At 36.2% G+C, this 26417-nt stretch overlaps 1 protein-coding gene across 6 annotated transcripts in view; it reads right to left on the bottom strand.

Moving 5' to 3' along the window:
* Positions 1-26417, bottom strand: part of RNF13 (ring finger protein 13) — a 140740-nt gene that overhangs the window by 73637 nt on the left and 40686 nt on the right. For 3 of the 6 annotated variants that reach the window (XM_084990059.1, XM_003358608.6, XM_084990061.1), the window contains exon 4: positions 8661-8786. The exons of the other annotated variants lie outside the window; for them this stretch is intronic. Coding sequence is in view for 2 of the 3 variants with exons in the window: in XM_003358608.6 (XP_003358656.2) it covers positions 8661-8786 (126 nt within the window). In the remaining variant the exon portion in view is untranslated. The remainder of the gene's footprint in view (positions 1-8660; positions 8787-26417) is intronic. 6 annotated transcript variants of the gene reach the window in all.

Here is a 26417-nt window from a genome sequence, read left to right as displayed (position 1 = left end):
CGCCACCATTTATTAGCAGGATAAACTTGGGCAAAGTCTTTTTCTTCCTTAATCCTGTTTCCCCAACTTTATTTATTTATTTATTTTTGCCTTTTTAGGGCTGCACTCTCAGCCATGGAAGTTTCCAGGCCAGGGGTCAAATCAGAGCTGTAGTTGCTGGCTTATGCCACAACCACAGCCAATGCCAGATCTGAGCCACATCCATGACCTACACCACAGCTTAACCTTCTTACTCTATCACCTTTGGACCATTTGGTAAAAATGAAGGATTAGATAATTTGCATACTGGTCAAATAAAATGACAACTGGGTAGGCAAGTATATATACAACATAGTTTTGAATACTTGAAATACTTTGGAATACTCTGATTATGTAGTTCTGGGTACTTAATATGATAAACTCTTGAAATATATTACCTTATACTCAATGCATAGTGATGTCTCTCAAAGTGTTTATGATATTTATACATCTAAAATTATTTTTTAAAGAATTTTCAAAAAGCCTAATATTAGGTCTGTTTTAGTTATCAGCATTATAATGATTCAAAATTCTACTGTAATTCAATAAAGACCTGAGTCAAGCCACAAAGTGGAAGTGCAAGTCCAAAAAGTTGAGTTCTCAAGAGTAAAAGGAATGACCAAGTATTCAGCAGATTCAGGATATGAATGCTAGGTAAGAAATGAGCCTCATGTATTCAAATTTGATTGCCAAGAGTAAAATTTTCTTCTATAGTATCCCCTGACTTCTCTAAAACTATCTCACAAATGAAATCTGGAATTCTGAAAGAGACAATACTGTGGATTAATCAGTATGATTTTATCCTATCCCCTAAAAAAACCTGAATCTGCAGTGCCTCAGAGAATTAATATTTAGCTCATCTTTACAGCCGCTATAGTACCTATGAAAATAATAGCTTGGGAGTTTCCGTTGTGGCACAGGGGTTAACGAATCCGACTAGGAACCATGAGGTTGCAGGTTAGGTCCCTGCCCTTGCTCCATGGGTTAACCATCCGGCGTTGCCGGGAGCTGTGGTGTAGGTTGCAGACGCGGCTCGGATCCCGCGTTGCTGTGGCTCTGGCGTAGACTGGCGGCTACAGCTCCGATTCAACCCCTAGCCTGGGAACCTCTGTATGCCGCGGAAGCGGCCCAAGAAATGGCAAAAAGACAAAAAAATAAATAAATAAATAATAGCCTGACACAGAATAGGCACCCATTAAATATTAATTGAATGAGAAAATGTATGAAACATGCTTAAATTAATAGCTCACATTATAACATTACAAACATGAGAGAAAATCAGGCAGTTTTTTTTTAAATGAATTAAAATAGCATTGATAGTTCACCAACATCAGACCTACTTAATATTGAGAATAATGGCAAGGAAAAAAACCAGTCAATGAAACTATTACAAGGAATATTTTGCAGTCATGCGAGGATAATCAATAATCAAAAAAAAAAAAAAGTTTAGTTTTTGCCTTTGTGTGCACATTTTATTTTTTAGGTGGATTGTTATCCAACTAAAATTAAGAAAATGCCAGCCCTCACAGCCTCTTCCCCACAGATTTTACTGCTTTCCAAGGGGAGGAAAAAAAAAAAAAACAAAAAAACTCTTAGGAATATCACAGTTTTTAAACCTTATTTCTTACTTACTACTTATATATTTACCTATTATTTATTCATTGTGTTATCACAGCAAAAAGACTTCACTTAGCTTTTATTTTTAAAAAAGAATACTTGGTTGGGGTTGCTATTAGTTTATCCGATGCTTTAATGACCATTTAACTGTTCCCAAAAAGCTAACCAAGTAACTAAGGAGAAATGCTTCTTTCACAAATCTAAAACAAACAAACAAACAAACAAAAAAACTGTTTCCAAGATACAATCTAAGAAATATAAAATGAATATCAAAAGTTGTTCTCTAATATATGTTTCGTATTTCTTTTTAAAGCCAACTAATACACACAGTCATTGAAATTACATGATTTAACTTGTTTCTCTGAAAACATACATCTGTGAGCAAAGATACAACACGTTACGATACAGTAAAAGGTGGTCTCGGGAACCATGATAAAGTGTAAAGAAATGTAGTTCAATTCAATAAGTATTAGTCAAATTTACTTAACACATCTGGTACTGTGTGTGGGTTACAATACCGAATTCAAAGGTTAGTCAGAAACAACCATTATCCTCAAGAAGATCTCAATACTCACAGATATCCAAACAGGGGAGATACTTTTTCAGTCTATTTGCTCATGCCATCACCTCTGCTTGGAACAGGCTTTGTCTTCTGAATGCCTAATCAGGCCTTCGAATTCCATTATCTCCATTAAGACTTCCCTGTTCCATATGCTGTCCCGAGCACCTTATAACTGCTTCCTGCTTCGAGTATTTATATCAATTTGTTATATTTTCCTTACAGAGCTTATATAGTGCCCTTTTTTATACTCATGCAGCACATGTACTACCTCATTTACAAGCCTTTATGGGGGTCCTTAAATCTCCTGCAGCTATCTATGTGTGAACTTTCGTGGTAAGTCATGACAACATAATTATCAATTTTACAAGAGGCTTTCTTAAGTCCAACACCTTAACCATTCGGTCATCCTCGTGCAGGCTCAATTTTACAAGACGCTTTCTGAACCACAAATTATTAAGAATCACCAACATAAGTTAATAGTATTACAACAGTCTGCTATGTGTGTAACTAAATCTAGTCAGTAGATTCTTTTTCTGTTTTTATTATAGGGCCACACCCACAGCATATGGAAGTTCCCAGGCTAGGGGTTGAATTGGAGCTGTACCTGCTGGCCTACACCACAGCCACAGCAACACCAGATCCAAGCCACATCTGTGATCTATACCACAGCTCACAGCAGCGCCAGATCCTGAAACCACTGAGCAAGGCTAGGGATGGAACCTGCATCCTCATGGATGCTAGTCACATTCATTTCCACAAGAACTCCTAGTCATTAGATTCTTAAAACTGCACCGAGCAGCTAAAAAAAGATTTTTTTTACACATCCAAAAGGCAATTGGTTCCATAAATATGAAATTACATCAATATCAAAAGCGGTTCTCTAGCAGAATAATACAATTCCTAAAATAGAAAACCACTAAAATATGAAGGAATTCTGTGAGCACAGGTGTGAATTTCAAACAACACACAAAAATTTAACAAGTTTTCAAAAATTTAAAAGGAAGGTTTCCCAAAGGTTTTTGTTTTTATTGATTTTTAAATGAAATTAAATCAAAGAAACACATTAACATATGGAACAACAGGTTTATTAATGCAAACAAGGAAAATACACCCATGTTATGAACTATAAAAATTATGTGTCAGTAAAATTAAATTACATTTTTAACTAAGGAGTAGCAGGTATTTTCAAAAACGTATGAGGTAGAAGTAAGACCTAATTCATTCAGTAAGCATGTGCAAAGTTTCACATTCATAAAATGCAACCTCAAACACATGTTGTCAGATGGAGAAGAACTCAAAGATTCATAAATAAAAAGCAGGCATAGGCTGAACAAATCTAAATTCTAAATAGTCATCAAAACTGAAAATTACAAGAAAAGGCCATATGAACTGAAATGCCCATCTATCTTTTTAAGGAGACTGATCAGAGCTATTAGCTCAAATTGTGGTAAATATACTAAATAGTTTACATCTAATCAACAAATTAGCTGCAACTAAATTATGTAGACCAGGCGGCACCTAACCAAGAGTTTTAAAGAAATGTGGGACTGCTGGCTTGTTATAAACAGCCAGTATGCCAGAAGACATCAGACTGTTAACGGAGAGCCTTCAATAAGACAGGTTCTAAAGGAACCCTGGGGATTGCACAATAGTTCGTCTTATTTCCAGACTGGACAAATTGGTAATACTACCACTAATAAAACAGTCCTTGTAAGAAGAAGGAATTGACTGCATCGTCAAGATAATCATGAATAGAGATCTTTTAAGAGAAACACAAGCATAAGGAGTTGGGGGAAACTGAGTATATATAACAAGGATCCAGGCCAAGGTCTATATGTGAATAAAAGAAGACTCTAAGTGCTGGTGCTTTACCTATATTATCTCCAGTAACTAACAAACTCTACCATGTAGATATTCTTTTCCGTATGTCATTATCTGTTTTGTTTTATCGTGTGCTTGTTTTTTGGCCACACCTGCAGCATGTGGAATATCCTGAGCCGGGGTGGAATCCATACCACAGCAGCAACCTGAGCAGTAACAAGGAAACTCCCTTTGCCATATTTTAGAAATGAGGAAATATGAGTAAACAAAAACACTCTAAGGTCACACATAGGCAGAGTTGAGATTTGAACACAACTTTACCTGACTGGATAGAGAAACATGGGGTTTCTCAGTATGAGCAACAGGACTATTAACTGTGTTCAACATCTTACAAATGCCTGGGAAGAGAAACTGAACTGAGAAAGCATCAAGGTTCAGACAACATTAATCTTAAAATCTTGCGGGCAAAATAAAATTTATCTAAAAAAATAGAGTACAAGCCAAAAAAGGAAAGTGCTAAAATAGTGTGGTAGAGTTTATAAAAACTTAGAGAGGGGAAAGCTATAGGCTGAAATATCTCCAGCGGGTTTTAGAGGATCTGAATTATGCTTAAATAAAGAGAGGAAATTTGGGTCAATAGCAGAAAGACTTGGGAGGAAATTTCTCACGTGAGAGGAAGAGGGAAATAATAAGGCAAAAGGCAGGACCTAGCAATACATATTAAAAACAAAACCAAACAACACAAAGAATGACCTTCCTAAGTAAAAAAAAGTATTACTGAAAGGAAGAACAGCAGAGGAGTTAAAAGTATATACTCTTGGAAAGAAATTACTTGGATTCAAATTCTGACTGTCACATATAAGCTGTATAAACTTGGGCAAATAACTTTTGTAAAATGAACATAATAATATACCCAACTTAAAGAGTTATCCTGACTAAATGATTAATATATGGAAAGCACTTAAAACAGAGCTTAGACAGTGCCTGGCACATACTAAATAACTGCTAGTTGTGATTACTGTCATTGCATTTGGTTTTTACAGTTGCTGCTAGAGAGTGAGAGGTGAGGACAGATAGTGCCGTACACCTTGAAGGCCATTCAAAAAAGTATAGATATGGGGTCTCCCTGGCCAAGGATTCACAATTAGGCAATTGAATTAGGAGTTGACATGACTAAAGCAATAGAAGTAAAGGAGTTCCCGTCGTGGCACAGTGGTTAACAAATCCAACTAGGAACCATGAGGTTGCGGGTTCGATCCCTGGCCTTGCTCAGTGGGTTAAGGATCCAGAGTTGCCGTGAGCTGTGGTGTAGGTTGCAGACGTGGCTCTGATCCTGCGTCGCTGTGGCTCTGGTGTAGGCCGGCGGCTGCAGCTCCAATTCAGTCCCTAGCCTGGGTTCCTTGACAACCTGATATATTTTAATCAAGCCAATGCCACTAAATAGAGTAATTTTCAACTGCTGTAGTTCATTAGTGACACAGATGTGCACTAATCTTTACCAGGTTCTCAAAAAGACAGTAAAACCAAAATCATGCTGCCTTAAAGATAAATAAGAATCATAATACTAAAAATCTAAATTTAGGATAATTTATATTTTAAAGTATTACCTTAAAAATCAACAAAAGATCTTTTATTCATGCCTCTTGGTAAAAATATTATCAGAAAACCAAGCCTGATATCACCCTGACAAACAGAAATCTGATAAAAAAAACATTTAGAACATTTCGAATGCCAAACTTTATATTTCTTTCTTTCTTTTTTTTTTTTTTTTTTTTTTGATTTGCTGTGCCCATGGCATGTCAAAGTTCCTGGGCCAAGGATCAAATCCATGCCACAGCAGCAACCCAGGTCACAGCAGTGACAAAGCCAGATCTTTAACCTGCTGCGCCACCAGAAAACTCCAGAATTTATTCTTAGGGAACTGCCGTGTTTACTCATGTATATCTCAAGCCTAGAAGTCTCTCCCTCACATAAATACCTTTTTAATCAAACTAAATCACAACTAAGATAACTAACTATACAGCTATACCCAGGAAGACATACGCCACAGAAATGAAATTTCCTTATACACATTGCTTTCTTTCCCCTTAAAAAATGCCAAAAATTTTATTTTGGTCATTGCGGATAAAAAATTTTCTGAAGCATTTTGATTTTCCCAGCTGTCTCAATTAAAAGGCATCAAATGTGCTTTTGACCTTTTCCAGTGACTTGGGAATCATCATGAACATGCTTCACTGGGCCTGAGTTGACTGTTCTCCCTAATCTTAAGTGTCAATATCACTTCCTCTCTCTCTGTGCTTACTGCTAGTGGATACTAGTAATCATTGCAACCTTGCTTCACCTTTACCTTCTTTTCTATAGTAGAGAAACAAAGAAGTAAACCTGATAAGAATTCTAATCTTTAAAAAAATAAAATAAAAATAAGTACATAAAAAGTTCCAAGAAAAAGTGTTGGGAAGAGTACATGGTTCTAAAGCTGAAGTTTTGTAACATTTACTAGAGTAGTACAAAGGCACGTATCCTCTCTTATTTTAGATTGTGTTCTGAGAGCAGTGACTTTTTGATAATGGCATGTTACAAATGTACATGTTTATTTATTATTTAGGCTTAGAAATAAATTGAATTTGTTTCATTAGAAAAATGTGGGGGTAGGGCTCATAAAATCTGTGTTTGTACACAAAAGAGCATAAAATAGAAGCCAGAATCCTTGGGACTTTAAAAATTAAAGATTTTATGTTATGTCCCAGTGGCAGCATTTTAAAATCAGTCTTTGGGAGTTCCCCTCGTGGCTCAGTGGAAACGAATCTGACTAGTATCCATGAGGATACAGGTTCGATCCCTGACCTTGCTCAGTGGGCTAAGGATCCAGCATTGCCTTGAGCTGTGGTGTAGGTCACAGTTGTGGCTCGGATCTGACGTTCCTGTGGCTGTGGCAAGGCCAGTGGCTACAGCTCTGATTCAACCCCTAGCCTGGGAACCTCCATATGCCACAGATGCAGCCTTAAAAAGACAAAAATAAATAAATAAATAAAAGTAAATAAAATCAATCTTTGTACATGGGGAAGCAATTTTTAAATACTGAAAGTACTGAAAATCTGTAGGCAGTAAAATAATTTAATGAACCTGGGTGAACTTCTTGTTAATGAAAGGAAATTTTATCTACAAGAGTATTGTATCTAAGTACCATTTCATGAAACTTTAGTGAAACCTGAGTTGGGTTTTCACCCTCAAAAATATATATTCAATGACCATATTTCTCTAAATTTTACAGTGAACCACTTCCCATCCACATCAAAAAAATGAAGTTATTTTAAAAAGGTATTCTAGTTTCTCATTACCAAAGACTTGACTAAGACAAAAATTACATACCTTAAAGATGCAATAAACCTTGAAATCAGCAGAATTAGCTTACTTTTAATTTCTTAGTGGCAAAAAAAATTAATGAAATACTATAGTAATATTTCATTTTTTGTTAGAAAAATCTGTAATTATTATAGTTTAGTTCTGGATCTAATTTTTAAAATGGTTTAAATTCAAGCTACTATGAAAGACATAACTGAAGAGAAGGAAATCTAATACATTTCACTTCAAGCTCTAATTTACTTCCCATTTAAAGGCAATTGAGAATTTAAATTTGAAAACTAATATATGATAGTAACAATACCTGTTATTTACAAAGTGCTCTCAAATTTTCAAACCCTTTTACAGTTATTATTGTATTCACTTAATAAGTTTATTATGGAGGTGTTGTTTCTTTCATGGAATGAAAGGAACAGAGACAAAAATTCAGGTACAGCAGGAATCAGGGCAGTGTTTCCCATTAAGCTGAAAAATCGTCTAAGATCAAGCTCTGTAAATTACATGAAATAATGTCCTACATCTGTTCTCTAAGATACATGTAAGACATCCAGGTTTGAGATAGTCCAGTAAAAGTAACAGACCTCAATCTGGCTCTTCTGACAAGTCAATCCAAAGACAGATTTGTAAAGACAATATTAAAGGCATCAAAAAACAAAAATAAAAACAAACAAACAAAAACCATCCTTTAGAGTAGCACTGGTAATAGTGAGGAAAGTCCTACGTTAAACTGTTTTACTATCTGAAATGCCAGCCTAAGCTACTCCATGGAGACAAACTTTACACAGGTAGCAGAGTCAGCTTATTACAAAAGGGAAATCCCAAATAACATAGATATAGATGTAGTAACAATACTAGAAGGACGAAGGTATAAAACTAACAGTGCCATTCCTAGATTAGATCAAGCTAGATCACTATAAAACCCAAGATGCCCAACAACCACCTGAGAATTCTTAGGACCAACAGTAACTACTTATATCCTAGTCAACTTTATTTTCAATCTTACTAAAACTATGAATAATAAAACTGATGGTGTCTTCCTATTTGTACTAGCTGCAACAAGTGTAAATTTTATAGCAAATGAATAAGAATTAAGTAAAACCACTCTTGTCTTTCCTGCCTTCACCATCTCATTTTCCTTTGGTCCTCACTCCTTTATTTTTTCAATCTGAATGAACTGTGTAGGGTTTCTTAAAACCTCTCTGAAACAAAGGAGAATTTAAACTAGTTAAATAAACAAACATTAACAACAACAAAAAAAAGAAAAGAAAAAAGGAAACATTACCTTTTCATCAAAATTACAATCAAGTCTTCTAATTAACACGATGAAAGTGCCAGAAGAATTGTCTTTTAGTGGAGGAGGCACTATGGGTTCACAGGCATTCTCTGGTTTTGAGTTAATCAAAAAACCCTAAAAAAGAATTATCAGTAAGTTTTTTCTCTGTTAAACTCAAAAAAATGAATTCGACTTACTTCTACAAACACCTTTTGAATTTATTCCATATGTTATTCCAGATGAATTATTTGGCACCTACAACAGGCGCTACTCTCCAATTGCTCACAATCCCAGAGCTTGTAAAGTAGTATTTGGTTTCCTAAGTATTTAGATTTATTTTTAAGTAAATTCTACTTTTACTATTAAAGTTTAAAAAAAAAAATTACACATAAACCCATCACCCCAGAGACAGCCACTATTATTAGCATGTTGGTATATTTTCCAACAATGACTGACATTTTTAAACCAAGCAAATACTTTTTAAAAATTAACTCTTAGGAGTTCCTGTTGTGACTCAGCAGTAATGAACCCAACAAGTACCCATGAGGATGCGGGTCTGATCTCTGGCTCAGTGGGTTAAGGATCTGGCGTTGCTGTGAGCTGCAGTACAGGTCACAGACACGGCTAGGATCAGGCGTTGCTGTGGCTGTGGTGTAGGCCCTAGCCTGGGAACTTCCATATGCCATGGGTGGGGCCCTAAAAAGACAAAAAAAAAAAAAAAAAAAAAAAAAAAAAAAAATTAACTTTTAAATTTCTTTCAAAAAACAATGAAAATGCACAGTATTTCTAGGAATTTATCCTATGAAACAGAATAAATAGGAACACTAGCCTGAGTATAAAGGTACATGTAGAAAGACGTTTTCCCTGCTACACTGTTTTTAACAATAAAAACTGGAAATCATGCACATCAATATAGCAGGTATTTAAAAAATTAAAGTACATTCATACAATAGAAAAATAATAGAACCACTGAAAAGAATGAGCTAAATCTACACATGCTAAACTGAAAAGATGTCCACAAAATAACTATTAATTTTAAAAGAAAAGAGCAAACTGCTTTCCCAGAAATACAGCGTGGTTTGACATCAGAAAATATATTAATATAAAATGTTATATGAATAGATTAAAACAGAAAACCAAATGAATATCTCAACAGATGTAAAACATATAAGATGATCAAATTCATTGAATAAACATATAATGAATAAATATGATGAATAAACATATAAAAAGATGATCAAATTCATTAAATTCATTTGTAAGAAGAAATGAGCAATTAAAACATGACACAGTGCCTTTACAGTAGTCCTGTATAGTGCATGAATTGGTTACACCAACCATCCATTTCACAGGATTTGGCAATTTCTCCTGCCTTAAGTTGCACTTCCTGGCTTATGACAGGGAATGCTTCTGCACATGCTTTAGAAGCAAAATGCAACATACTTTCACTTACTCACAGGACAGCTCCCATTCTTGGCTCCATAATGCACTTGGTTTTTACTTTGCAGAGAAACAAAACTGCTGTTATCCTTCCAACAATGAGTATTTGCTTCACTAGTGTTAAACTTACACCCTACTGCCTTTTCTGTGCAGAAACTAACTTTTTGTCTTAAAGCCAAATCACATAGTATAGTTCTTTTCGACACTTATAATAGCAATTAAACTCAACCCGTGTAGTACCAACAAGGCAAATAACTCAACTGAAGTGAAGACAATATGAATAGCTATGGCCATATTTCCCATGTCCAGGAGATGACAATGCCATCATGACTGCCACCTAGCAGACAGCAAGTGAAAGATCCCAATTTCAGAAATGTTAAAACATGGAGTAAAGAAATGCATCTCAGAATCGATAAATTTATGGTATGTACAGACACAAAAAGAGTCTACAAGTGGAACTATAAAAAGAGTTTTGCTTCTTAATCATTTATGTATTGATGAATCTAAGCATGTGTTATTTTAAACATAAGAAAATTTATAAAAATTAAATACATAGCAAGCTCCAAGTCAAAGAAACAATCTATTTGCTTTAACAGAAATTTGCCAAAGCGCTTAAAAAAACAGATCTTAAATTATCAAATATTATCTTTCCTATGAACTATGCTAAAAAAAATAACTAGATAAGATAGCTTACTAATTCCTAGACTGCCCTCAGATATAAGTCACTTATATAAAACAGTGCAAAGTTACTTTGTTTTATCCATAAAGTCTATAAGATAGTGTAATGGGTTTTGCCAATTAATTGGCAGAACTGTCTGGTCCCTTAAATAAGAGTGTCCAAGAAGGTACTGCCTTAAACCAGGTCCATATGCCACATGCCACCCTTCAGGGCCAACACCTTTTTCTTAAAAGGATGCTTACTCTGCTATGAAGGATCCTCCTCACCCCATCTGGTGACAGGGGCAGTATATGCCAATATGTAGGAAGCCCAAGAAAACTACCAATTCTAGGAGTCTCAGAAAGGATGCCCATCTTTCTTCTTTTTGTCGTGATTCTCCAATGATCAAACAAGGATGCCGGACAAAAATAGTGTATACAGACTGGTACTTCAATATTATCAAATGTATAATACAACAGGTTTATGGCATATAACTATATGGATTTTTTAAACCGCCTCAATAACTATACATGAAGCAAAGTGAACAAAATATAATTTTTCAGCTTGACGAGTTTTTCCAAACTGAACACAACTGTATCAGGAAACAGAACATTAACAGCACTCCAGGAATTCCCTTCATCCTCCCTGGATGTCACTACTCCCCAATCCCATCAATAATGTCACTACATGGACTTCTAATAGTTTAGGTTAGTTTTTCCCTAATTTTATATTTGACATAAACAGAACCAGACATAGAGCAAATTCTTTTAGACATCTTTCTCTCAATACTGCATTGTGAGATTCATTCCTAGTATTCAACAAGCATTCTGTTGAGATACACTTGGTAGATCTTTCATTTTTCTGCAGTATCACATTGTATGAATACCCCAAAATTTATTCTACTGTGGGTGAGCACCTGGGTAATTTCTAGTAGGGGCTATTACAAACCGCTGTTATAAACATTCCAGTACAAGTCTTTTCATGAATACATGTACATGATATTAAGCATGTACACAGAAGAACCACAGGCTATCAAGCTAGATCATAGACTATCAAAAGCTTTAGTAAATACCACCAAGCAGTCTTCCAAGGTGGTTGACATTATCATTTTTCAAATTGCAATATTCAAATAATCTAAACTTAAAAACCATATTGAATATAATTTTGCTTTAATGCTTCTGAAGTATTTAGAACTATGAAAACTTCAGGGTAAATGTTATGCAAAAATTACTTGATAAACTACACTAGCTAATGAAGTCATAAAGAGAGAGAATTCAATAAAGTGGTTTTCTTTAAAAGATTGTTTCAGGCTAAAAGAGCTCTAGAGGGAAGTTCTCCTATGGGTTAAGGGTTAAGGATCTGGCATTGTCACTACAGCAGCCTGGGTCACTGCTGTAGCATGGGTTTAATCCCTGGCCTGGAAACTTCTATGTGCTGTGCTTTGATGCAGCCAAAAAAAAAAAAAAAAAAAGAGCCTTAGACCTTCCTCACTACAGCTTGCATTCAATGATAAACCATAGAATGAATAAAATTAAGAGTATACACAGTGATGTCAACAAAAATGCTGAAAACAAGGCAGCAGTGCATCTTTCCCTTTGTAAGAGTATACAAGTAAAAGCAGGAAGAGAGAAAGAGAAGTAGTAAGCTGTTGTTAATGAATACCAGAAATTACTAGTAACTGCAGTAAGAGCAAGCAGTTAACATTTGTTGAGCCATGGCACTCAGCACTGTGTGTCAGGCACTATGTCCTTTAAATGTTCTAATTCAGTTAATCTTTGAAACAACCCTAAAGGTAACTGTTTTCATCTCTATTTTAAAGATGAGGAAACTAAGTCTCAAAAAAGTTGGGTAACTTGCCTAAGCTTATACATAGCAGGCATGCAATCCCACCAAGTCTGACGCCAGACCCAACATTCTCAACCACTATGCTATACTGCCTCTCTAAGACAATAACAAAACAAAACAAGTGAAGAACAAAATGGGCAACAAGAAGGGACATTTACAAAAATGAACAGATCAAAATGTTAGTCTAAACGAACAGATCAAAATGTTAGTTAAGGCTAATTCCAAATTTTGATACAAATACTTCAAATGATGAAGATGGAACCTGTCATAATTTTTACATTCAAACATAGACCAAAAAGAGTTACACTGATCAGTCATATGCTTCACCAGCTAATGTTTTCCTACTGTGAGGCAGATTAATTTTTTATATCAACAATTTTCTAGAATGTTAAAAATATCCACTGCCCATTTCTCTAATTCTTTGTTAGAGCACTCTTCTAAAATCTACCAGTAATTTTCACATAGAGGGCACATTTAATTTCTTTTTCAGAAATAGTTGGAGACTACTCTCTTCTTATGCAATAAAACATACCTTAACCATTACTCACTAAGTTCCTTTAACACTCTGCTCTCTCTCATTGCATATGGCTCTGTTTAAGTACCAGGGTGGATTAGGTGAGAACTCTCTACCCAAGTAATTACCACCCGGAAAGAACAGATCCAATAAAATAAGAGAAAACAAAGTAAAAACAACATGCAGTACAAATGCATATAACAGAGAAAAATATTCTGAATATGAGAGGCAGTAACAGAAAAGGTGATGTTTGACTTGGTTTTTAAACTTACTATATTTCACTTTGGTACCCCAAACTAAACATACTACTGTTAAGTGATCTGACCAACATAACAATGGATGGGAACTATTACTCTTTAATGTGTTCTAGATATTATATGTCTATTGATGCACTGTAAAACCAAACTGAGTTTCTGGCAAACATAGTCATTTCAACAAATTTTTGACATATGATGCTACTAAGCTATATCTCTCTTTTCAGTATCTATCTTTTAAAACACAGGGATAAAACATTAGTGTATTAACCATTACTCATGAGAAAGGAGACAAATTCGACTAGGAACCATGAGATTGCGGGTTCAATCCCTGGCCTCCCTTGCTCAATGGCAATGATTTTAGGCACACACACTTCTACAAAGTTTGATATAGCTTGGTAATCACTTGATTTTTATACGGTAAATAATATAAAGAAGTCTCAAATTAGAAATCCTCTCAAAATTAGACTTGGACTTCATCAAAATTAAAAACTTTTGTTCATCATAGGGCAAACAGGATAATTAAAGCAAACTATGGATTGGGGAAAACTATTTTTCAATCACACATCTGGTAATGAACTGATATCCAGAATATATAAAGAGCTCCTACAACTGAGAAACAAAAACAAGCAACCTGAATTAAAAATGCACAAGGTCTTGGAGTTCCCGGCGTGGCGTAGTGGTTAACGAATCCAACTAGGAACCATGAGGTTGCGGGTTCAATCCCTGGCCTCGCTCAGTGGGTTAAGGATCCGGCATTGCTGTGAGCTGTGGTGTAGGCTGGCAGCTACAGCTCCAATTAGACCCCTAGCCTGGGAACCTCCATATGCCATGGGAGCGGCCCTAGGAAAAAAAAAAGAAAAAAAAAGAAGACAAAAAAAAAAATGCACAAGGTCTTGACTAATTATTTCTCCAAAGAAGATAAATGATGCCCAATAAGAACAAGAAAAGATGTTCAACATCATTCATCATTAGAGAAATGCAAGTCAAAACAACCAGATACCACTTCAGACCCATTCATATGATTATAAACAAACAGAAAATAAGAAATGTGGGCAAGAATGTGGAGAAATTATAACTCTTGTGTTGGTAGGAACTTAAAAAGGAGCAGCCACTATGGAAAACAGTATGATGACTCCTCAAAAAATTAAATACAGAAATACCATATTGTCTAGCAATTCCACCTGTGGACAAATATTCAAAAGAAATGAAAGTAAGAACTCCAACAGACTACTTGTACACCTGAGCTGATAGCACCATTATTCACAATAGTCAAAAGGTAGAAGTAACGAAGTATCTACCAACAACAGATAAACAAAATGTGGCAGACTCATCCCTCAGCATTTGATTCCAGGATCCCCTGTAGATACCAAAATCCATTGATGTTCAAAAGTCCTTTATAAAAAATATATGTTTTGTCCACACCCACAGCACATGGAAGTTCTGAGGCCAAGGATGGAATTCAAGCTACAGCAGCAACCTGAGCCACAACGGCAGCAACACCAGATCCTTAACTCACAGTACCATAGCAAGAAGCCTCTACCATGTATTTTAAATCATCTTTAGATGATTTAATACTATTTAATGCTATGTAAATATTAGAAAATACAATGTAAATAGCTGCTGCTATACAGCGAATTAAAGTTAGGCTTTGGGCACTTTCTGAAATTTTTTTTTTTTGTTGTTTTCTAGGATTACGTGTACAGCATATGAAAGTACCCAGGCTAGGGGTCGAGTCAGAGCTGCAGCCGCCAGCCTATGCCACAGCAATGCAGGATCTGAGCTGTAGCTGTGACCTATACCACAGCTCATAGCAATGTGAGATCCTTAACCAGGAAGACCAGGAATCAAACCCACAACCTCATGGATACTGGTTGGGCTTGTAACCCACTGAGCCTCAACAAGAACTACCATGGAATTTTTTTCAAATACTGTTGACTCATAGTTGGTTGAATCTGTGGATACAGAACCTGTAGATATTCAGGGCAAACTGCATATACACACAATGGCATTATCATCATCCTGCCTTAAACAGGAAAGAAATTCTGATACATGTCATGACATGGATGAACCCTGAAGACAATATGCAAAATGAAACGAGACAGACACAAAAGGACAATATGATTCCACTTATAGGAGGTACTTAAAATAATCAAATTCATAGAGACAGAAGGTGGAGTGGTGGCTCCTACAGAGTAGGCAGAAGGGTAAATGGGGACTTACTGTTTAAGGGAACACAATTTTAGTTTGCAAAGATGAAAAAGTTCTGAAGATGGATGGTGGTAGTGATGACTGCAAAACAATATGAATGAAGGCTGGGCCAACAGCTAAGTAGGAGTTCCCATCATGGCTCAGCAGTAATGAACCCAACTAGTATCTATGAAGATGCAGTTCAATCCCTGGCCTTGCTGAGTGAGTTAAGGATCTGGCAGAAGTAGCTTGGATCTGGCCTCACCTTGGCTGTGGTGTAGGCCTGCTGCTGCAGCTCCCATTCAACTCCTATCCTGGGAACTGCCACATGCTGCAGGTGTGGCACTAAAAAGACAAAAACAAAACAAACAAACAAAGTAATCTGGAGATTATCAACCTTCATGAAGAAGACTTTAGACTAATGATAGCAAATATGATTCAAGATCTTGGAAATAAACTGGAGGCAAGAAACTCTGAGCAAAGAAATACAAGATTTAAAGATTAAGCAAGCAGAAATGCAAAATACAATAACTGAAATTTAAAAACTCACTAGAAGGAACCAACAGCAGAATACAGGCGGCGCAAGAATGAATAAGCGAGGTGGATGACAGACTAGTGGAAATCACTGATGTGCAAAAGAAAAGAGAAAAAAGATTAAAAAGAAATGAAGAGAGTCTCAGAGAACTCTGCAACAACGTTAAACATACCAACATCCATAATATAGGGGTGCCAGAAGGAGAAGAGAGAGAGAAAGGGCCAGAGAAAATATCTGAAGAGATAACAGCTGAAAGCATCCCTAACATGGGAGGGAAACAAATCCAGGAAGAACAATGAGTACCATAAAAAATAAACCAAAGGAGGAACACCCTGAGATACATAATAATCAAATTGACCAAAATTAAAGACAAAGAGAAAATATTGAAAGCAGCTAGGGAAGGAGTTCCCATTGTGGCTCAGTGGTTAATGAATCCGACTAGGAACCATGAGGTTGCGGGTTCGATCCCTTGCCTTGCTCAGTGGGTTAAGGATCTGGCATTGCCATGAGCTGTGGTATAGGTCGCAGATGCAGCTCGGATCCCATGTTGCTGTGACTCTGGCATAGGCTGGTGGCTACAGCTCCAATTTGACCCCTAGCCTGGGAACTTCCATATGCCACAGGAGCGGCCCAAGAAATGGTAAAAAAGAAAAAAAAAAAAAGAAGCTAAGGAAAAGAAACAAATAAGATACAAAAGAACCTCGATACGGTTATGAGCTAATTTTCAGCAGAAACCCTGAAGGACAGAAGGGAGTGACATGATATACTTAAAGTGATGAAAGTAAAGAACTTCCAACCAAGATTACTCTTTCCAGCAAAACTCTCATTCAGATTTGAAGGAGAAATCAAAAGCTTTATAGACAAGCAAAAGCTAAGAGAACTCAGCACCACTAAACTTGCTCCACAACAAATACTAAACAAACCTCTGTAGCTGGAAAAGAAAAGGTCACAACTAGAAAGAAAAATATTACAAATGTCAAGGCTCAATGGTAAAGGCATATAAATAATCATCCACACACAAATATGCTGCCAAAACCAGAAATCATGAGAAGAGGGGTACACAAATGCAGGTTATTGGAGATGCATTCGCAATTAAGAGACAAACAACTTAAAACAATCTTGTACATATATGTATGTGCGTGTGTGTGTGTGTGTGTGTGTGTGTGTATTCCTATATCAAAACTACATGGTAGCTGCAAACCAAAAATCTACAATAGATATGCAAATAAGAAAAAGCAATCCAAATACAACACTAAAGATAGTCATCATACCACAAGATGAGAGAACAAGAGGGGAAGGAAAAAAGACCAACAAAAACAAATCCAAAAGAGTTAATAAAATGGCAATAAGAACATACACATCAATAATTACCTTATGTAAATGGACTAAATGCCTCAACCAAAAGACATGTACTGGCTGAATGGATACAAAAACAAGATCCATATATATGCTGTCTTCAGGAGACCCACTTCAGTTCTAGGGACACATACAAATTGAAAGTGAGAGGATGGAAGAAAACATTCCATGCAAATGGAAATCAAAAGAAAGCTGGAGTAGCAATACTCATATCAGACAAAATAGACCTAAAAATAAAGAACATTATAAGAGACAAAGAAGGACATTACATAATGATCAAAGGATCAATCCAAGAAGAAGATGCAACAATTGTAAATATATATGCAACCAATATAGGAGCACCTCAATATATAAGGCAACTGCTAACAACCTTAAAAGGAGAAACTGACAATAACACAATAATAGCTGGAACTTTAACACCCCACTTACAGCAATGGAATGATCATCCAGACAGAAAATGAACAAAGAGACACAGGCTTTAAATGATGCATTAGAACGGATGGACTTAATAAATATTTATAGAATATTTGATACAAAAGCAACAGAATACACATTCTTCTCAAGTGCACATGTAACATTCTCTAGGAGAGATCACATTCTGGGCCACAGATCAAGCCTCAGTAAATTTAAGAAAAGTAAAATCACATCATGAATCTTTTCTGACCACAACACTATATAAGACTAGAAATCAACAAGAAAAAAACTTAAAAAAAAAAAAAACACAAACATGTGAAGACTAAACAACATGCTACTAAACAACCAATGGATCACTGAAGAAATCAAAGAGGAAATTAAAAAATACCTAGAAGGAAATGACAACAAAGACGTAACAATCCAAAGCCTATATGATGCAGTAAAAACAGTTCTAAGACAGAAGTTGGTACCAATACAAGCCTACCTCAGGAAACAAGAAAAATCTCAAATAAACAACCTAGCTTTACACCTAAAGCAATTAAAAAAAAAACATACACACACACACACAAAATCCAAAGTTAGCAGAAGAAAAGAAATCATAAAGGTCACAGAGTACAAATACATGAAATAGAAACAAAGAAAACCACAGAAAAAGACCAATGAAACTAAAAGGTGGTTCTTTGAAAAGATCAACAAAATTGATAAACCCTTAGACTCACCAAGAAAAAAAGGGATAGGACTCAAATGAGTAAAATTAGAAATAAAAGAGAAGCTACAATGGACATTGCAGAAATACAAAGGGTCATGAGAGACTACTACATGCAACTATATGCCAATAAAATGGAAAACCTAGAAGAAATGAACAAATTCTTAGAAAAGTACCATCTTCCCAGATTAAACCAAAACAAAATAGAAAAGATGAATGGACCAATCACAAGTACTGAAGTTGAAACTGTGATTTAAAAACTTTCAACAAACAAAAGTCCAGGAACAGATGGCCTCACAGGGGATTTCTATCAAACATTTAGAGAAGAGTTGACACCTATCCTTCTGAAACTATTTCAAAAAAATTGCAGAGGAAGGAACACTCCCAAACTCTTTCTATGAGGCCACCATCACCCTCACCCGTACCCAAACCAGACAAAGATACCACAAAAAAATAAAATTACAGGCCAATATCACTGATGAACACAGATGCAAAAATCCTCAACAAAATACTAGCAAACAGAATCTAGCAATACATTGAAAGGATCATACACCATGATCTAGTGGGATTTATCCAGGGATACAAGGATTTTTCAGTATCCTTAAATCAATCAGTGTGATATACCACATTAGCAAACGGAAGAATAGAAACCATATGATCCTATCAACAGGTACAGATAAAGCTTTTGACAAAATCCAACACATATTTTTGATTAAAAAAAAAAAACTCTCCAGTAAGTGCATATACAGGAAACCTACCTGAACATTAATAGGCCATTTATGACAATTCTCAATGGTGAAAAGCTGAAAGCATTCCTACTAAGATCAGGACAAAGACAAGGATGTCCACTCTCACCCCTACTATTTAACATAGTTTTTGGAAGTCTAGCCACAGCAATCAGAAAGAAAAAGAAATAAAAGGAATCCAAATTGGAAAGGAAGAAGTAAAACTATCACTCTGCAGATGACATGATATTATACTTAGAAAATCCTAAAGACACTACCAGAAAACTATTAGAGCTCATCAATGAATTTGGTAAAGTTGAAAGATACAAAATTAATACAGAGAAATTGACTGCATTTCTATATACTAACAACGTAAGATCAGAAAGACAAATCAGGGAAACATTCCCATTTACTATCACATAAAAAAAAAGATACCTAGGAATAAACCTACCTAAAGAGACAAAAGACCTGTACTCTGAAACTATATAAGACACTGATGGAAGAAATCGAAGATGACATAAAAAATCTATGCTCTTGAATTGGAATAGTCAATATTGTCAAAATGACTATACTAACCAAGGCAATCTACAGATTCAATATAATCCCTATCCAAATTACCAAGGACACTGTTCACAGAACTAGAAGAAAATATTTTAAAGTTTGTTTGGAAGCATAAAAGACCCAGAATAGCCAAAGCAATCCTGAGAAAGAAAAACAGTGCTGGAGGAATTAGGCTCCCTGACTACAAAGCTACAGTCACCAAAACCATATGGTACTGGTGCAAAAACAGAAACATAGGTCAGTGGAACAGGATACAAAGTCCAGAATTAGACCCATGCACCTACAGTCAATTAACCTATGACAAAAAAGGCAAGGAAATGCAATGGGGAAAAGACAGTCCCTTTAACAAGTGGTGCTGATAAAACTGGACAGCCACACTTGTAAAAGAATGAAATTAGAACACTCCCTAGCCCCATACACAAAAATAAACTCAAAATGGATTAAAGACCTAAATATAAGATTGGATACTACAAAACTCTTGGAGGAAAACATAGGCTGAACACTCTCTGTCATAAACCACAGCAGTATCTTCTCAGATCCACCTCTTAGATTAATGACAATAAAAACAAAACAAATGGCACCTAATTAAACTTAAAAGTTTTTACACAGCAAACAAAACCCTAAACAAAACAAAAAGACAACCCAAGAATGGGAAAAAATGTTTGAAAATGAAGCGACTGACAAGGGATTCATCTCCAAAATTTATAAATACCTCCTGCAGCTCACTACCATAAAAACAAACAACCCCATCAAAAAATGGCAGAAGATCTAAACAGACAAGTCTCCAAAGAAGATGTACAGATGGCCAAAAAACACATGAAAAGATGTTCAACATCACTAATTATTAGAGAAATGCAAATCAAACCTACTATGAGGCACCACCTTGCACCAGCCAGAATGGCCGTCATCAAAAAGTCTACACACAATAAACGCTGGAGAGGGTGTGGAGAAAAGGGGATCCTCTCACACTGCTGGTGGGAACGTAAATTGGTGCAACCACTATGAAAAACAGTATGGGGATTCCTCAAAAAACTAAATAGAATTATCATATGATCCAGCAATCCCATTCCTGGGCATCTATCCAGAGAAAACCATGACTTGAAAAGATACATGTATCTCAATGTTCACTGCAGCACTATACAATAGCCAAGACATGGAAGCAACCTAAATGCCCATCAACAGAGGAATGGATAAAGATGTGGTACACATATACAATGGAACATTACTCATCCATAAAAAGGAAAGAAGTAACGGCATTTGCAGCAAAATGGATCCTAGATATTATCATACTAAGTGAAGTTAGTTAGACAGTGAGACAGAAATATCATTTACTATCACTTAAATCTGGAATCTAAAAAAAAGAATATAATGAACTTATTTGCAGAACAAAAACTGACTCATAGGCTTTGAAAAAATTACTGTTACCTAAGGAGACAGGTTGCGGGGTGGGGGGGATAGACTTGGGGTTTGGGATGGAAATGTTGTAAAATCAGGTTGTGATAATGGCTGTACAAATATAAATATAAAAAATGTAATGAATTTTTAAAAAATAAAATGTTCCTTATCCCAACATCATACTTCAAAATAATTAATATTAACAAATACCCAGTATATGTGCATTTGTGTGTCTATGTGTATATGTCTATTATACTGATTATTTTCTAAATGTTTGATTATGCGTTTGATATCTGGATAAAAATTTTATACATTACAATTAGTCAATATATCTCTTTAAGTCTTTTTTGATGCTGAAAAAAAAGGAAAAAAGTCAAAGCAACAACCTAACCTTCCATTTTGACACTTGAAAAAGAAGAACAAATCAAACAAAAAGCAAGCAGAAAGAAGGAAATAATAAAGAATGGAAATTTATAAAACAGAGAATAGAAAAATAACTTTTTAAAAAATGAGCAAAACCTGGAGTTCCCATCGTGGCTCAGTGGTTAACGAACCCAACTAGCATCCATGAGGATGTGGGTTCGATCTCTGGCCCCTCTCAGTGGGTTAAGGATCTGGCGTTGCTGTGAGCTGTGGTGTAGGTTGCAGACTCAGCTCAGATCCCATGTTGCTGTGGCTGTGGTGTCAGCCAGTGTATACAGCTGCAATTCGACCCCTAGCCTGGGAACCTCCATATGCCGCCAAAAAAAAAAAAAAATCAACAAAACCATTTGGTTCTTCAGGGAAAAAAAAATCAAGAAAACTGACAAATCTTATGTTCATAGATCAGAAGACTTAATATTGTTAAGATAACAATACTCTCTAAATTAATCTATAATTTTGATGCAATTTGTATCAAAATCCCAGCTGGATGTATTTCTTGGGGGGGGGGGGGCAGAAATTGACAAGGTGATCCTAAATGGAAATTTCAAACAGAAATTCAGGGTACCCAGAATAACCAAAACAATCTTGAAAAGGAGAACAATATCAGAGAGCCCACACTTTCCAACTTTAAAACTTACTATATAGCTATAGTAATCAAGACAGTGTGGTTCTGGCACACAGATAAACATATAGATCAATGAAGTAGAATACAGATTCCAGAAATAAACCTTCATATTTATGATCAATTGACTTTTTTAACAAGGGGGTCATGATAATTCAATGAAAATAAAAGTTTTTTCAATAAATGGTGGCAAGGGGAGTTCCTGTCGTGGCTCAGTGGTTAATGAATCCGACTAGGAACCATGAGGTTGCAGGTTCAATCCCTGGTCTTGCTCAGTGGGTTGGGGATCTGGCGTTGCCGTGAGCTGTGGTGTAGGTTGCAGATGCAGCTCGGATCCTGCGTTGCGGCTCTGGTGTAGGCCAGCACCTACAGCTCCGATTCAACCCCTAGCCTGGGAACCTCCATATGCCGCAGGAGTGGCCCAAGAAATGGCAAAAAGACAAAAAAAAAAAAAAAAAAAAAAAAAAATGGTGGCAAGGCAACTAGATATCCACATGCAAAAGAATTACATTGGATTCCTAACCAGCACTGCATAAAAATGAACTCAAAATGAATTAAAGACCTACATCTAAGAACTAGGACAATTAAAGTCCTAGAAGAAGGAGCTCCCTTGTGGCTCAGTAGGTTAAGGATCCAGCATTGTCAGTGCTATAGCTCTGGTTATGGGCCGTGGCGGGGATTCGATCCCTGGCCCCAGAACTTCTGCATGCCACAGATGTAGCCAAAAAACCAAAAAATCTTAGAAGAAAATATGCACAATTCTTCTTGAGTTTGCATTAGGCAATGGTTTCTTAGACATGATAACAAAAGCATAAACAATAAAAGCAACAACAGATAAACTGGATTTAATCAAATTTAACCAAAATTCTAATTTTAATCGTAAATTTAATTGAAGTACAAAATTTTGTACTTCAAAGGTCACCATTAAAAAAAATGAAAAGACTACCCATAAAATGGGAAGAAATATTTTAAAATAATATATATGACAAGGGACTTTTAGCCAGAATACATGAAGAAATCATAATTCACTAATAAAAGGTCATAGAACCTAATTTTCAAATGAGCAGAGGGCCTAAATAGACATTTCTTTAAAGAAGATATATAACTGGCCAATGTGCATGTGAAATGATGCTCAACATCATTAATCTTTAGGGAAATGCATATCAAAACCACAATGAGGGAGTTCCTATTGTGGTTCAGCAGGTTAAGAACCCGACATATTGTCCATGAGGTTGAGGGTTTGATCCCTGGCCTCACTCAGTGGGTTAAGGATTCCAAATTTCTGCAAGCTGTGGCATACATAGGTCCCAAATGCATCTTGGATCCGGTGTTGCTACAGCTGTGGTGTAGGCTTCAGCCACAGCTCTGATTCTACCCTAGCCCAGGAACTTCAATATGCCTCAAATGCAGTCAAAAAATAAAAGAAAACAAAACAAAACCAAAAACAAACCAAAAACCCATACAATGAGCTAGCACTTCACACTCACCAGCAGGGCTATAATTTAAGAAAAGAAAAAGACATTAAAAATAAGTCTTAACACAGACATGGAGAAATTGGAACCCCAATATACTACTGGTGGGAACTGAAATTGAAGCAGGCAATCTGGAAAGCAGTCTGTTTAAAAGGTTAAACACAGAGTAACCACATGACGCAACAATTCCACTCTTAAGGATATACTCAAGAGAAATGAAAACATATGTCCACACAAAAATATGCATATGAGATGTTGACAGCAGCATCGTCTATAGCAGCCAAAAGGTGAAAACAATTCAAGTCCATCAACTAATAAAGAAATAAACAAAATGTAATATTCCCATACACATGGCAAGCCACCAAAAGGGGCAAAGTATGTACATGTTACGATACAGATGAACCTTGAATACATTCTAAATGAAAGAAGCCAGAATCAAAAGGCCACAAATTATATGATTCCATTTATAAATGAAATGTTAAGAACAAGCAACTCTACAGAGACAGAAAGTAAATTAATCTGCTTAGAGGCAGGGCTGAAGGGGTGAGTAGAAAATGGGGAATGAGGAGTTCCCGTCATGGCACAGAGGTGAACGAATCCGACTAGGAACCATGAGGTTGTGGGTTCGGTCCCTGCCCTTGCTCAGTGGGTTAATGATCCGGCGTTGCCGTGAGCTGTGGTGTAGGTTGCAGACGCGGCTCGGATCCCGCGTTGCTGTGCCTCTGGCGTAGGCCGGTGGCTACAGCTCCAATTCGACCCCTAGCCTGGGAACCTCCATATGCCGCAGGAGCGGCCCAAAGAAATAGCAAAAAAAAGGAGTTCCGTCGTGGCGCAGTGGTTAACGAATCCGACTAGGAACCATGAGGTTGCGGGTTCGGTCCCTGCCCTTGCTCAGTGGGTTAACGATCCGGCGTTGCCGTGAGCTGTGGTGTAGGTTGCAGATGCGGCTCGGATCCTGCGTTGCTGTGCCTCTGGCGTAGGCCGGTGGCTACAGCTCCGATTCGACCCCTAGCCTGGGAACCTCCATATGCCGCGGGAGCGGCCCAAGAAATAGCAGCAACAAGAACAACAACTAAAGACAAAAAAAAAAAGAAAAAGAAATAGCAAAAAAAAAACCAAAACAAAACAAAATGGGGAATGACAGCTAATAGGTATGGGGCTTCTGTGGGGGGGTGATGAAAATGTTCTAAAACTGACTGTGGTGATAGTTGCATAACTGTGAATATACTAAAAGCCACTGAAACATACTAGATGGTGAACTGTATGGTACATGAATTATATCTCAATAGGATCGTTATTTATAAAACATCAGAACATGAATCTGGTCACCGAACTACATGGTTTTTAGCATGATTTAAGGTTGTACCTTAAACATTCCTGTTTTTACTACTAATGTTGATTAAATTCTTACCCCAAAAAGTGACATCTTTTGAATATATATATATCACCTAAGGTCATCTAGAAATAAGTGTTTCATGAATGCTCTTAAAGGGGACAGCCCATCTGCATAGGCTCAGTCCACTGTAACCAGTACTAAGATATGTTTTTTCAGACAGCAGTAGTACATAATTTTTATCTGATGGAAATGCTTTCGTTTTTTGTCTGTTTCCTAGATCACACTGGGTAAGTAAAAATATTTTCCAAATACCTAACTGATCACTTACTGGTTTTAAGGGTATTGGTTATCCTAATATAATTTATCTTGCCAAACATCTACTATGTCTTTCCTCATTTCATCAAAGTAACATTAACTTGACTGCAAATGGAATTTCACATTTAATGTAAATTAACAAATATATTCTCCCAAAGTTTACTACTTCAAACTATCTGTAAATATGAATAGTTTGTTAGTGACCTTATTGAAAATAAAGAAAAGAAGAGGAGGGAGAATAAATCATGGCATCTAGGCTAAAGCTAGGAAATAAAACCAATAATTCCTTTTTCAATCAAATTGATATTAAAAGATTTAAATAAGGAGAAATCATAACAGATCTGGTTGACCACTATAAACTCCTGGTTGTAGAATTATGTTATGATTTTAATATTTTTATACACATGCTATATCATCTCAATTTTTATAGTGAGCATGTATTACTCAATAGCATGAAAATATCTTTTTATGGACAAAAGAATAAAAAATTATATTTTTGCCATATCAAATTGAGAAAGCCTGAAAGAAAATCTAATGAAAACTACTAACTGAACAAACAATAAAAATTCCCAGTAATTAAACAGGAATGTGTGTAGGGGGACTGTGCTGATTTATGACATTAGACACCTAAGCCTCCTTTGACTTCCATTTGTTAAAAATAAATAGAACAATGATGGTGGGTTCAAGGACGACTAGGGCCTGAACTGTGAAACTAAGGAAAAGAACCAAGATTGGATTTGGAGAATTACACATAAGATGGGTAGACTATATGTAGATTTTCCCATGTATTCTTTTTTGTTTTTTGCTATTTGGGGCCACACTCATGGCATGTGAAAGTTCCCAGGCTAGGAGTCATATCAGAGTTGCAGCCACCGGCCTATGCCACAGCCACAGCAATGCCAGATCCAAGACCCAAATGCCACCTACACCACAACTCACAGCAACAACAGATCCTTAACCCACTGATCAAGGCCAGGAATTGAACCCACAACCTCTGGTTACTAG

Source organism: Sus scrofa, chromosome 13 (assembly GCF_054392235.1).
Source record: "Sus scrofa isolate SSC_HxYL_T2T_F1_AM1 chromosome 13, Sscrofa_HxYL_maternal_Yorkshire_Landrace_v2.0, whole genome shotgun sequence".
Classification (NCBI taxonomy): Eukaryota; Metazoa; Chordata; class Mammalia; order Artiodactyla; family Suidae; genus Sus; species Sus scrofa.
This window is presented reverse-complemented; position numbering and strand designations above follow the sequence as displayed.